Source organism: Numida meleagris, chromosome 11 (assembly GCF_002078875.1).
Source record: "Numida meleagris isolate 19003 breed g44 Domestic line chromosome 11, NumMel1.0, whole genome shotgun sequence".
Classification (NCBI taxonomy): Eukaryota; Metazoa; Chordata; class Aves; order Galliformes; family Numididae; genus Numida; species Numida meleagris.
In genome coordinates, this window is record NC_034419.1 from 600388 (window position 1) to 615727 (window position 15340).

Here is a 15340-nt window from a genome sequence, read left to right on the forward strand (position 1 = left end):
TTAACACAAGGAATAAATTCAGCCACAATTAAATGTTACTGACAAGCAATTTTAATACAGCTTGAAGCTCTGCCGTCTGCATACAGGTTACAAACACAACACTAACTACACGAGCTTTGCACACAGCCCTGGTGTGTGGGCTGGCTCAGAAGCCTGACCACAAAAAATAAAGATCTGCATGTTTTTCTGCAGTGCATATGCAAAATTTACATTTAAAAGCCCCGGGACATTCATATACTTAAAATCAAAGCCAGTGACAGTGGTGACTGTTCTTACACCATTTTCAGTACCAAAGAAGTCACTATGATGTGAAGCTGGAGAGCACTGGCCGCGCTGGGCTGCAGGGATCTGCACTCACAGCACTTGAGGTAAAAGAGCTGACAAGGAACTCATCTGGCCCCTCACTGAATGTTGTTCCCAATGCTCTCAAAGCGTCTTAACAGGGAAAACAAAGATACAGCACTGCTGCTCATAATTTTGTCTTTCCGCATATGAGGAAGAAGACTTAAGGGCTTATTCCAGTTTCGACTCAGGTTTACTGCTATCCTTCAAGCGAACCTAGACAATGTAAGTATGCTAGCTCCTAGAACTTAAACTTGCCTGTTTTCTTGTTAGTTTTCTACACTTTTAAATTAACATGTTGTCACAGAAGCAAAGAAAGGTCTTAGAAAGACAACATAAAGATTGAGAGGGGACAGAAGCAAGTCTAGAGAAGAAAGGTAAGTTTAGAAATGAGAACTGCTGGGCTTTCTCCTGCTCCAAGCAATCACTTACTAAGTCTTTGCCACACCCCAAGTAACTCATAGAAGAAACTTTCAGAGCAGAGATTTCTGGAATAAAATTGCCCCCAAAAAAATCAACATCAGCTCTGCCTGAACATTTTTTCATCAGCAAAGCTGTTGTGAGCTCAGGATCCAAACAGCTCGAGTGGCTCCAACATCCAAGCTAGATTAGTCACCAGATTTACAAGCAACTAGAGTGCTGAGTACTGAGAGAATTGCATCTCAGAAGGCATTGTGATTTCTTGCACCTGTGGACCACAGAAAAGTCCTGTGATGAATAAGGTCTCTGAAATAGAGAAAAGCAACTGAATGCTTTCAGTAACTTAAAGATGGAGGAAGGTGTGAAAAGTCTGCACGGAATGAGACACTTCCAAGTAAGACTTGTGGAAACCAAAAGAAGAAAGACTGCATTTTTCAAATGGGACAAAACCAGCAAGAATTTATAAAGATCCACTTGGTCATCCTCTTAATGAAGTATTTCACAATGGCTGTGTAAAGAGACTTGAACTTCTAACCGCTTGAACAGAAGTGAGCTCATGGCCTTGAACAGAGGTGTGCTTTTTCAGGATGCTACTGCAGGAAGGAGGGAAACTCATTTAGTTGGAAAAGTGACAACAACAAAAAGCAGGAACCAAACCAAGAAAAAACAGCCACGAGATGATGACATTTCTAGTCATCGCCATCTAGTCTAGATTGAAGTAGATTACTCACAAAGAAGACTAGCACTGGAGAACTGGTTTTCCTTTTTTTTTTTTGGAAATATAGGCACACACACAAATACTACTGCAAGAGAAAAAATCTGGAAGGTGTTCAAAGAACAAAGGTTCTTTTAGTATTTTATTTTTTTTAAAGAAAAAAGAAATATCAGTATAAACAAATGCTTTGTAACCTGGAGACCATGAACTACTTAAGGGATGTGCCTTCAGTCTAAACATCCCTGCAACCTATGCACCGAAAAGGGATTTAGAAACCATGATGAAAAATACTTCAGGCCATTAGCTCTAAGTACGGCCATAGCCTGCAAGGCTGGAAAGAAAAAGGACAAAAGAAAGAATGGAATAATTTGAATGCCTTAAGTTAAAAAAAGAAAAAACCAAGAACATAACCCACAAACCAAATCAAACCACACAACAACAAAAAGAAAACAAAAAAACTAGCCATTCATCTAACTATTCATTTTTACCTAACTCAGCACTACTTCAGCCTCGACTGAAGCTACCTAATCACTCCTAATCACAAATGGGGGAAGAAAAGCTACCCATCAGGTCAGATCTAATCCGTCCTCTCGCAGATATAAAGTTGATTGTCATAAAAGAATCTCCCGTGGTCTATGCAGTCTTCATGTATGATCTGGACACGTTTATTCTGAACGCACTGCTTATGAACTGAAGTTGGAGTATGACTGGCAACGAGCAAAAAACCAAACAAAAGGAACCGCGTAGAAGAGTTCTCAAAGCTTAGGTCTATTCTGCAATCACCTGATAAAAACCAGCAGCGTTAACATTTCATACTTGGTTTTGCAATGACTCTAGAAGCTAGACAGCTGTGCTTATGCCTAATTAGTAATTCTGGTGTTTGGATTTTAAATCTGGTTTGGATTTTGTTTTGCCTCTCAAGTCCCGACAACAAAAACAAGTCCTCTGCCTCCTCCTGAACCACCTCCACTGGTGCCGCATACACTCAAAGAGTATTCAGCTCCCTGCACCACTACTGTAGCAGGACTAAACATGACTTCTGCAAAGTAGAGCCAATAAACATAACTGCATACAAACAGAACAGGAGGAGACTTTGTCCCTGTTTCCACCAGAAGGCTCGCTACCAGAGCAGGGCACATCGGGCTGCCACCCTACCGCTGCAGTTACGCTTATTCACCGTGAAGAAAGACTGAAGAGGTTGAGCTTTTTCCTCCGTAAGAACAAAGTGACCCAAGAGAGTGTTCAGAGTTATGAAGGGGGTTGATATAGTGAATGAGGAAAAAATGGTCATAGCTCCTACATTTTACCTGCAACGGGTGTCAACTGCTGATTGAGCATCCCCATTGGTGTTGGTGGCGGCACCACCCCCATAAGAGCCCCGACAGGAGTGCCTGCCCGGGGGGAGGGATTCTGCTGCTGTGCTGCTCGCTCTCTCTCCTGCTGCTCAGCAACTTTAGCTGCCCGCTCTGTAAAAGCATTTTAGATTTTCAGTTCTGTTTTGTAACCCAGAGTTTCAAAATATTATCTGTTCATTAAAAAGGACTAGTCAAACACTGGCATACTTTAGTCAAATATAAAGTAGAACAGATGAATCTTTGTAACCAGCATATGATTTGATTTCACGTGGCTGCAGCTAAGACTTTTAGAGAACCTTGAATGAAAAATATTCCACAAAGTTTTATCTTTTTCTTAAAAAATAAAAATAAAAAATAACAAAATAAAAATTTAAAAGGAACAAATCGGATAATAACACCAGTGTTACCAACACTGAAGCAGCAGTCCAGCACTAGGCAGGGTCTGCAATAGGACAACATGGCAAAGCCTTCCCTCTTTGGACACCACCGGCTCAGCTAGACCAGCTTCATGAGGGCAGAGCGTTAGTCAGCACCGTGCCTGCCAGCCATGCCTGGGAGCAAGGTGCAAGCTGCGTTCAGCAGTGCCAGTGGCCCATTTCTTTTTGTGCTCCCCATTGCTGTTTTGGTGGTGGTGGTTTTGCTGTTGTTGTTGTGTTTGTTTTTTTTTTAATTTTTGTTTTACTTTTACTGATGCAGCTGAAAAATGGTAGCAAAGTTGGGAAGCATTTGCAAAGTTTCCTTACTGTAGATAGGTCCTTAGTGTATAGAATATAACTAGCAGCAGTTTGATGAACCAAAAATATTTTCTCTGCCTCTGTCATCTTCCCCATTTTGGTCCCTTCTGAGTTTTTTTTTTTTTCTGAAGATGTCTAACTGACATTAAGCTGTTCACTGGAAGGCATGTGCATCCTTTGTACAATTAATCTGGCCATTATCTCAATCAAGTTTCTCACTGTGACTGCAGGAACAAAAGATCTACTGCAGGGGAATCTGACCAGAGGACAATTTTATATTAAGGGAAGGGCAAAGGGTCATGGGAAGAAGAAAGAAAGAAAGAAAAAAATCACAACAAAAGAGAATCAAAAAACAACCCCAAGCAAACAAAAAAAGAAGGTATACCGAATGCCCACTGAAGGTGCTTCTGGAGCATGCAAGTTGCTGGTTGTTTACTCTGAACATCATCTCTTACTGACGCAATGAGGAACAACAAAGGATAAATGAACGCAGCACACATCTCCAGCAAATGTTAACAACAGTGAATGCAGGGCTGGAAGTTCTCTTGCAGTTGGTGAAAGATGAGAACTGTCACTAAAACAGCAATCAAGGTCCTCAGTCAAACAAGGCTAAAAAGTTCATCAAGGAGATCACGTTATACATGCATCCTGCCAATGCTACTAGTTTTTTCAAGTATGTGACTGCAAATGCATATCACACATTGGTCTCCTAGAGGACCTGTGCAACTTCTAGCACTATTGCCATACACTGTAAGACCGGTTTCATTTCCAAAGGCATCTCCTTCCTTTTCACTTGTGTCATTTCAGAAAGAGATGGCGACGCATAGGAACTCCTATGTATACTACAGGCAACTCACGTGTGACTCACCACAAAATACATGAGACGTTTAAAGGTAGATCCTGAAGTAGAAAATGGAGATAATCGTCTTAAGAGTAGAGCAAGCATTTAGAGAAAAGATGAAGTAGCTGTCCTGCCTCTCAACTACTCTTGGCCAGTTAAGATAACAGTCAGACAAATGCAAAAGTTTCGGAAACACTTTGATGGATGAGAGATTCTTGTTAAGCATTCAGTTTTATCAGATTTTGGAGTGCTGTGCCTCAAAGAAGAATATGACGTAGGACAATGCTCGAGGTTTACCTGGTCTGTCCCTGCTGTGTCTACCACTGAACTAATAGATGGAACAACACTGCCAGAGGGAACTGAAGAGGTCTGAAAGTTTGGCATGGAGCATTCACCTTCACACTCATCAATCAGGCTAGGAATTGAAATCATTCTCTCCTTAAGACAAGCCATGGCCTCAAACCCCACATATTCTTTTATTTTAAGGAGTTCTCACAGTGCAGTTAGCCATGCACTTCCAATGCAGCCTGTTCTTTATTTGACTACTGCTAAAAAAACAGCTACTGCTCTGCACATATACCAAATGAAATTTTCAGTAGATCAAAATGGATCAAAACTGCGAACTGCTTTTCCAGCAGAGCATGGAAAGGCACTTTTCTATTGAAGTGCTAAACCATGTCTGCTCCCTACTCCCTGCCCACCCTAGAGTGCATGAATTTTCCCTTGTCACAGTGGAAGGAGCGGAGTTTCTCTCCTTTCATGCACAGTAGTAACCAAACAGTTTGGACTCCTTGTAACTCCATCCCAACCCCTCAAAACCAAATAAAAACAAGCCTGTTCCTGGGCAGACAACAAGTTGGAGTAACTGCAGTCCAAAACTCAAAAGCTTTGGAAAAATTTAAATAAGGAGGAAGGCTGAAATGGAAGCACTTGGGCTTACGCAAAGGACAGACGCTGTTACTGCTGTCACATTACAGTGGAAGTGCGAGCACCAAGCTGCTCTATGCCAGAATTGAGGACGTGCCAGCCACCCTGCTGCTTGGGCAAGGCTGCAGGGAGGGACCTGGCAATAAAATAAATCAGATACACCTAGAACGGTGGAATAGGAAACTACAACAGGAAAAAAGTAAGGCCACAGTACTTTCACACAGAGCATTACCACTTCCCTTGACAACATTTGCAAAGGAAACTTGCATGTAGTCATGCTGTATTACCCTCCAGCACTTCAGAAAGGAGCGATGAGGCTAAGGGTGTGAAGTGACAGCATGCAAACTTCTAGTCTGAGGATCAAAGTGTACCCTAAACTGTAAATATATCAAAAAAACCTAATCAAATCTCACTTTTAAAAAGCAATATTATAACTTAATTGAGCAGTACCTTCCTAGGGTGTTGAAACTTCCATATCCAAAGTACTATCTTCTCCCACTAAAACTGCAACAGTTGCTTAAAAACTGGGCTTCATATTAGAAATGCTGAGACATCATTAACCGGAATAATAACTGGATGTCAAGCCACTGTATTAGACTTGAGTAGGGCCTGCTGTTAAGGATCAGCTGTATTTTGATTTTGATCAAATAAAGTTGAAACACAGTAAGCAATATCAGTGAAGGAGGAAAGGATGAAGGAAAGGATGAAGGAGAGGATGAAAGAGAGGACAAAGGAGAGGATGAAGGAGAGGACGACCTTTCTAAAGTAAATCTCATGCCTATGAAATATTTATTGGCTTAAGGATTCAAAGTCTCTCATCAAAATCAGTTAAAACTGTTGCTTTAATACTGAGACTGAATAACAGGTCATGTTTACAGAATTGTAATAGAATCTGTAGCCTTGTTTTTTTTTTTTTTTTTTCTACCAAAACTCTTTCAGACTCAGAACTTTATCCCACTCCACTGTAAGCTTTCTTACCTGGCACTACAACTCCAAAGAGCTTCTTGTCCAAAGATCCCTTTCTTGCTGCCCCCTCCACAGTTCACCTATATGGAAACTTTTACAACCTCTTTTTTCAGTTGACAAGGGCACTGACCCTTTTGCTTCTAATTTTCCACATTTCTTTTGTCTTCGTTCATTTGATTATTTGTGGCAAAGACATTTAAATTATCAGTTGTGCACTATGCAATTTAAGCCTGCTCTTCGCTCCTCTTCAGTCACCTCTCAATATGACTTCTCTTTAAGGAACACCCAGACAACAAACATAACTACGCTCAGAGGGTGGTGAGGCCCTGGTACTGCTGCCCAGAGAAGCTGTGGGCACCCCATCCCCAGAGGTGCTCAAGGCTAGGTTGGATGGGGCCCTGGGCAGCCTGAGCTGGTGGGGGGCAGCCAGCACACAGCAGGGGGGTTGGAACTAGACGATTGTTAAGGTCTCTTCCAACAAGCCATTCTGTGATAACTATGATTTCTATGATTCTATGACGTTCTGTGATTCTATGATAACTATCTTCCTTTACAAAACCGGTCATCTGAGTAACAGTAATGAACATGTTCAGAGAGAAAAAGTAGAAAAAAAAAGTGTTTAACATTTTAGGTTTTATTTACCTTCATATTCTGCTTTCTTTGTTGCTTCCAGGTTTCTCCATTCAGTTCCTACAAGCCTGCTGAGCTCTCCAAAGGAGTAGTCTGGGTGCTGAGCTTTAATCACAGCTCGCATCTCACTGCTAAATAAGATGTAACCACTCATGTTGATCTTCCTTTTTGATCCCTCCTTCTTGGTGCTGCCCTTAACAGACTTGGGAGTGGACTGTGAGAAAAAGCAGTTATGACCACAAGTATACAACAGAGAAGTTTCTTAACATTAAAAAAGTAAAATCAAAGCTGTAGGAAATAGTATGTAAAAACATCCCCTATTTTCTCTCTCATGTATGTATACAAGGGCCAGCCAACCTTACAGCCTCTCAAGGGAGACTACATTTCCCACTGAGAGACAAGAGCACACATTTACAGAAAACACACAAGTGGGGGAAAAAAAAAACACAATCACAACAAAAGCAAAAAGCAAAACACAATAACTTTATGCTTTTGAACCCTTCCAGACATAAGGCCAACCTTATAACTGAGGCTTCCAAAAGTGTGCAGTAACACAGCACAGAACAATTGCTATTAGCTGAGGTCCTTCCAAACTAACCCACAGGACTCAGAAGTGCTGAACAGCAAGTGACTATTTACAATGTGAAAAGAGAATACAAACAATTGTGCTAATTCCACATGTCATCCATTTTGCTGCTCAGAAATATTGCCAACATAAGTCAAGTAGAACACTTTATTTGCCATCACACATTGTATGGAGTTGCTTTCACATTTAATCCTGGGCCTTTGCAACTCCCACGTGCTTGGTGGCATCCCCCAGTTTTCACATTTTTAAGTGCTCTTTATTCTGCCTGCCAAACTTTCCTTTCTACTGCTCCCCTCCCATCTTCTAAATACCCATTTCTCCCTGGAAATGAAAAACAGCCCAGCACACTGTCACCTGCACAACAGGTTCGCATCCCTACCTGTTGATGGGTAACTAATCCTCTGTTCTATTAAAGATGCATCTCCTTTGCTCTTCCCACACAGACTGCTCCTGCTGAGAGCTCTTTGACATTTCCAGGTACCAAAAAATTTAACCTATTCTGACAACCAGTAAGACACCACCTGTCATTAGTCACAGGAGATCGTAATCCACCCATTCTCTGACCAATAAGGTCCACAAATGCTTATAACACCAAAACATTCAAAAGGCTCTCCCCATGTCTTGAGCATTACAAATTTCTCACATTGTGAAGAGTACAATTGTTTCCAAATACTTGCAGGGGAAAAATGTCTAAAACCTATCTCTCAAAGAAATACAAAGCTTCAGCTACACCAGGACTTTCTGAAAGTCTTGCTCACTAATTTAAGCCAAGCAGTAGATGAACTGAGGCATACCAGTATGTTACTGCAAACTTCACTGCATTCATCTTCAAATGGCAATTTACCTTCAATGTTTTCATTATGAACCTAAGGGTAACACTTAGCTTTTTGGGAGGAATTCTTTAGATATGTCTCTATGATGGAGAAATGAAGAAAAAACCCCACACAGTGCACAAAGAACATACCCTAGCTTCTCAGGAGTTCTCAATTCAGAAACAGGAAAATCCAGTTATACATTTGGAATATGTCCAGGTGACCCACCTGGTGGATAGGGAAAGGTTGCTGACATAGTCTACCTAAACTTCAGCCAAGCCTTTGACTCTGTCTCCCTCAGCATTCTCCTGGAGAAGCTGGCAGCCTGTGGCTGGACAGCTACACTCTTTGCTGGATGAAGAACTGGCTGGAGGGCTGGGCCCGGCCCAGAGGATGATGGTGAATGGAGTTAAATCCAGCTGGCGATTGGTCATGAGTAGTGTTCCCCAGAGGGTCAGTAATGGGGCTCATCCTCTTTAATAACTTTACTGATGACCTGGATGAGGGGATTGTGTGCATCCTCAGTAAGCCTGCAGAGAGGGACCCAGACAGGCTGCATTGATGGGCCGAGACCAGTGGGATGAAGTTCATCAAGACCAAGTGCTGGGTCCTGCACTTTGGCCACAACAACCCTAGGCAAGGCTACAGGCTTGGGGCAGCATGGCTGGAAGACTGCATAGAGGAAAGGGACCTGGGGGTATTGGTTGATGCCCAGCTGAACATGAGCCAGCAGTGGCCAAGAAAGCCAACAGCATCCTGACTTGTATCAGAAATAGTGCAGCGAGCAGCAGCAGGGAGATGATCATCCCCCTGTAACTTAGCTCTGGTGAAGCTGCACTCGAGTGGTGTGTTCAGTTTTGGGCCCTTCACTACATGAAAGACATCGAGGCCCTGGAGAATATCCAGACAAGAGCAACAAAGCTGGTGAGGGGTCTGGAGCACAAGCTTTATGAGGAGCAGCTGAGGGAACTGGAATTATTCAGCCTGGAGAAGCGGAGGCTCAGGGGAGACCTTATCACTCCTACAACTCCCTGAAAGGAAGTTGTGGCGAGGTGGGGGTTGGGCTCCTGTCCTAGGTAACAGCAATAGGACAAGAAGGAATGGTCTCAAGTTGCAGCAGGGGAGGTTCAGACTGGATATTAAGAAGAATTTCTTCTCAGAAAGAGTGGTGTGGTATTGGAACAAGCTGTCCAGGGGAGTGGTAGAGTGACTGTCCCTATAGGTGTTAAAGGAAAGGGTAGATGTAGTACTTCAGGACATGGTTTAGTGGGCAATATTGGTGGAAGGTGGATAGTTGGACTGGAAGATCTTAGAGGTCTTTTCCAACCCTAATGACTGTATGATTTGGCCTCTGCTCTTAGACAGCTACAACTATATCAGCTGGTTTTGCTTTATGATGGTTGCAATAGTGTATTAATAACATAAACTTAAAGGTCAGCCCATCAGTTTGGGGGAGATAACAGACCTTTAATCAGTTTTTAAGAATTCTGAATTCAATTCTTACATTTTCCATCATTTTCCATCTCTGATATAATGATTTTTAACAGAATATTTTCCATCCAAGGCAGATAACTGTTTTAGATGTGTTATGAGAAGAAATAAACCAGGACCCATGCCTCCACCTTTTCACAGCCACATGATAAAGCAAAAACCAAAACCAAAATTCCACTTTTTTTTTTCCCCCCTCCTTTTTCCTCCATTTTGCTTCTTAATTCACAGCAAACAGCAGCAGGAAAGCAACATCCACCCATTTGTCAAGCTTGACTTGGCTTGACTCATTTAATTTTCAGGAGTAATACGTGCTTCTTTTGTTATCAGGGAAAAGGGGTAAAAAAACGTCAGGGTTTTAAAAGTTGTTAGATAAATGGCATGTGTTTAAGAGAACACGAAGCAAGCTTGTGCCTTTTACCTAGGAGCTCTGTTTAAAAGAACACTTTTCAAAGGGGACATAAATAGAACAGATTACAATGGGCCGACAAAGACGGTTCATTTCTGTGCTATGTGATTGTAATCACTCAGCCAGAGTTACACTGTCCTTTGTGTAGCAGCTCAGACACAACATGTCTTTTTTTTCCAAATCAGCAGCATTATGAATCTGCCAGGGGCCCTTGTGAATCATTCTTTACTTTTCAGCATGTATTGCTATTTTACTCTGAAAAGAGTCAAAAAAACTGAAAAGTTTTTCTTAATTTCTTTTTCCTCTGAAGCCTAGAAATTGAAGTGATCACATCCGTCTGAAGTATATATACACACATGCTGGATATTTCCACTAAGTCTGATTTTTCAACAGTTACCCTAAAAGTCCTGCAAGACTGTCCCATTACAAGCAACTTGAAGAAACGTAGCTTTCAACACGGCTTTTTAAAAAGACAAAATGTATTAGTACTTCAATAAAACATCTCAAGGGATCTGAGCAAAACAGCTATATTGGAAGACAGAAAGCAAAGGAGAGCAGAAGACAGTGAATGTTGCAAAAAGGCAGCATGAGGAATTCTTTAATGTCCAATGATTCCTATTGAAACTCCTTTCAGGAGCTGAAATGCTTAACAATAGTAATATTTTGATGTATAAGAAGCCACCTTCCCCTTTCCTACAACGTTATATTAGTTAGTTAATACAGACAACACTTTTTTTTTTTTTTTAGCACTTGGCAAGAATTCTTGTGTTACTCAGGAATACAGCACAAAAAAGAGCAGAACTACAATTTTGTACAGTAAAATGCATTCGGTGGTCTGCTCACACAGCAAAAAAATCACGATCAAACCAAACTAAAGCTTTGAATTTCATCAACTCGTGTGTGTGTGTGTGTGTGTGTGTGTGTGTGTGTGTGTGACATCCAAAGACAGTTATTTCTACCCAGTGGTCACATCGTCTCTTCAACTGCTAATGAGGCGGTCACTTCAGAGTCAGCACGACACAGCAGAAATCCAGACTGCTGGTTACAAACACATCCCAATCTCCCTCTTCTTCCCAGCAAATCACTCCCATTGCCTCCTTAAGGCTGGCATTAACTTAAATGTGAGAATGTGATGAGACAGATAAAATAATTTAATCAAGTTGCAAACAAATGTTTTTGGTTAGGTTAACTTCCAGATAAATAAGCTCTCCACCTTACTTTGATACTCAGTTACGTGAATGCCAGGGCTTGTGTGAGAGAAGTAGTAAGAGATGGAGGACTGAAAATGCTCTGTTTATGCAGTAGCAATGACTCATGGCATGTTCAAACATCATATAATCACATGATTTCTCATTCTCTGTCCATTTATCAGCACATTAATTTTAAAGTTTCTGTGATATACAGCAAGATACATAAAAAGTTCTCATCACTTTTTTTTCCCCTCTCAAGTTCAGATTTCTAAGTATGAATGGCAACTTAGAGGAGTGATGTCTTTTCTTTCAAGAATTATGAGTAGCATTTTCCAAAAAAACAAAAAAACAAATGGCTCAGAACTCTAACACACAAATCTAGCTTTTTACAAAATGTAAGGAAAAGCTTAAAAATGGATACGATGTCACTTAAGTATTACAATTAAACTCTCACATCCTCACCTTATATTTGATACAAGGACCTATTATTTCATAAGAAGTGTCACAGAAAACCTACTAATGAAAAATAACATTGACATATCCAAAACATACCCTGCAAGATTTTCCTCAGCTTCATGATTTCCTTTAAAAATTATTTTAACCGACTTAATTATTAGAATACAGATATCATATCAGATACGCTAAAACTGCTCTGTGTAATCATTCCACAGACTAGTAAATCAAAATACAAATCCGTTCTGTATATGTGATAAAACACTATTGATCTTTGTTTATTTGGGTTGAGTAAAGAATGAGGAATATCAACATCTAAAGGTCTCTCAAGGAACATGTTTACCTGTGGTGGAGTATACGGCATGATATCCAATTCACTAGATAATGGGGTCTGAAGCTGAGGAATAGAAGGTGTTTCAGTGATATCACCTTCCTCTTCTCCCATCTCTTCCATGTCCTCATCACCTCCTTCCAATTCAGCAAATTTTGCTTCCAGCTGCTGGATTTTCTTCTCCAGAAGTGGAGATGGTTCCTTCTGAGGAACTATAGGTTTTCTGAAAGGCACAGGAGGAAGACAAAAGGCAGATGAGAATATACTCGCACTTAACAAGGCACAGCAAATATTTTGAGTAGAAAATCAAATTTTCTTGCTATATGACCAAACAACTTGGAAACAGTGGTGACTTAGGATGTGCCAGTACTTGTTTTCACAACACTGAGAAGAAATCATTTTGTGTCCATAGCCAGTGTTTCATTTGAGTCACCTACTTGAATTACTTTTTCTTCTCAATTTATGAGGTAGAAGGGGATTTAAACGCTGCAAATAATTCATCTCTGCAACAGAACACAGTTAACACCACGACCTCCTTCATTTTTCTTTAATTATAAATTAATATATCAATGTTCGCTATCTTGAATGGTAGTTGTTATCCATACTCAAGACTCATGTATTTTAAAAATATCCCAGATAATTTACTCATCTGATAACATAACTTTACTAAATTCAGGAGAAGAAAAGGTAATCATCTGCAGGCATTTAGACCATGAAAAGACTCATATTATCTGGACTTTTTCCCAAAACTTCCTTTAAAAGGCATGTGACCAGTCAAATTCCATCCTTTCCTACAACTGACTTTTATGTATGTGCTGGATCTGCCTGTAATGGAATCAGTTTATGGCAACTTGCACAGTGCTGCCTTTTGGATTTGTGACCAAGACAGTGTTGATAACAAACAGATGTTTCAGTTTATGCTAAACAGTGTTGGCGCATTCTCAAAGGTCTGGTTTTTTTCGCCCCACTCCACACTTTCACAGTGAGTAGGCTGGGAACGGGCAAAAAGCTGTGTGTGGGGGACAGGCAGGATAGCTGACCCCAACTGACTAAAGGGATACAGAACCACAGAATGGTTCGAGTTTGAAGGGACCTCAAAGCCCATCCAGTTCCAAGCCCTGCCAGGGGCTGGTTACCACCCACTAGAGATCCAGCTGCCTAGGGCCCTCCCAACCTGGTCTTAAACGTCTCCATACTCAGCTGAGTGAAAGGACGATGATGGATTTGGGGTTATGGCGTTAGTCGTTCCAAGAAACCACAGCTTGTGTTGAGGCCCTGCTTTCCAGCAAGTAGCTAAACATCTGCCAGCTGATGGGAAGTAGAGAATTCCTATTTTGCTTCGCTTGCATGCATAGCTTTGCATCAATAATTATACTGTTTTTATATTAACCAAAGAGTTTTTCTTGCTTTGGCCCTTTTCATTTTCTCCCCACACTAAGGGGAAATGGTGACTTAGCTGCTGGGTGGGTCAAACCACTGCAATACAGAGCGCTCAGGAGTTCTCCTCATTCCCATAACATTTTTACCTGAAATAGTATATTTCATCATCGACAACTTTTGCAGAGAGTGAAAATCTCTTGAGCCCCTTGAATTTCTTCATTTGTTTGTCGCTTTCATTGTAGCGGCTCTCACAAAGAAAAACATCGTTTTCAGAAATTTCAGTTGGTCTGCAGCAGAGGAAGTCCTTGAACGACAGAACAGCACACTTGCCTGCAGAAATGAAAAGAGTTGGGTGAGAAGGTAGCTACTTTACAAAAAAGGGTGGAAACTCAAACATTTGCTAGTCATGTAAGTCATCAGCCCAGTATTTGACCCAACTATGGAAATTACATCAATTGACATTTCTATTGAATAACGTCACTCATGAGAAATCTACACCAACTGAATGCTGCTTTTGGATCATTTTTTCTTAAAGAACAAAGAAAATCTTAAAAAATTAACAAAAAAAGCCATCACTAGTCTGTTAACAGTATTTAGCACAGCACCTAAATTACAGAATGAAGTACATAACATACATCTTATTCAACAAACTAACTATCAACCTCCTTCTGGACTGACTTTCCAGGTACATATACTGGAATAATTACATTAATAAGCAAGAATAATGGAGTTTTCTGCTCTCTGACTTCAGATTATTATTATTTTCTTTTAATGTACGGAGTGTCCAGCAGATTTAAGGTTGGTAGTAATTACCCAAAATGCAAGTCATAGGACAGGTCTCCTCCAAGTTACTCAAAAACACTTCCTTCTTGTAGAACATCTTAGTTGGTTCATGTTCAGTTTCTTCAGGATGGATGAAGATTGGACCAAAGAAATATGCAGCTCCATCTCGCACCCACATCTTTTCGATTCTGGAAAGAAAAACAAATCACTGACATGAATGCATGGCCATCCATACTGAAGGAGTAAGCTAAATACACTGGGCTGTTCAGGAAGACTGTGTGTACGAAACAAGTACAGAAATGCAGCCTGTTCTGACTGTAGAGCTGTCACCTTTTTAACAGGCTGATACAATTCCACCTCAGCCTATTAAGAGCTTCTAACACAGTTTCATTCAGAAGATTTTTTTCCCATCTTCTATACTTTTTTGCAACAATCCAGTCTTTTGCCCAAGGTATCTTTATAGACACAAACCGCAATGAAGAAGTGGTACCTACCTTCCTACCCGAGGTCGCACTAATCCATGCGATTTTATAAAGACACAGTCCCCAACCTTAAGCCACATATCATTGTAACAGAGCTGTTCAAAGTAATGGCAACCAGGTTCCCCATTGGACATTTCTACTGGAACATCTTCCTTGTCCTGCAGAAGAATATGTATTTAGAAACTTGTGGGATGAAGGAAAACCAAACAAGCACAAGGAGGCCATGTTCAAGTAAAGCAGTATTTGTTCCATCTTTATGTCAACAATAATAGGCAAACACCAACCAGACAAGTAAAATAGAAAATGAGGGGACTCTGAAATTAAAAAAGGAAATATCCAAGCCATAGCTATCCTCTATGTATGTTGCAAGCTTTCTTATTTCATAATCAAAGCTGTAATTTTGCCAGTAATTCATAGATCCTTTTTTGTGCTATTACTACAAAGTTATAAACTTTGAAGCCTTATCTGTCTATTTTGACAGTTTGTTTTAAAGCAC

At 40.7% G+C, this 15340-nt stretch overlaps 1 protein-coding gene across 5 annotated transcripts in view; it reads right to left on the minus strand.

The window, feature by feature from the left end:
* Positions 1-15340, minus strand: part of PBRM1 (polybromo 1) — a 67923-nt gene that overhangs the window by 7608 nt on the left and 44975 nt on the right. For 4 of the 5 annotated variants that reach the window (XM_021409215.1, XM_021409212.1, XM_021409213.1 and 1 more), the window contains 5 exons: positions 14857-15002; positions 14393-14550; positions 13726-13909; positions 12212-12422; positions 6943-7144 (listed from right to left, as the gene is read on the minus strand). In XM_021409215.1, the coding sequence (XP_021264890.1) occupies positions 6943-7144; positions 12212-12422; positions 13726-13909; positions 14393-14550; positions 14857-15002 (901 nt within the window). Of the gene's footprint in view, positions 1-3446; positions 4141-6942; positions 7145-12211; positions 12423-13725; positions 13910-14392; positions 14551-14856; positions 15003-15340 lie in introns of those variants that run through there. The other variant, XM_021409214.1, reaches the window with a different exon arrangement.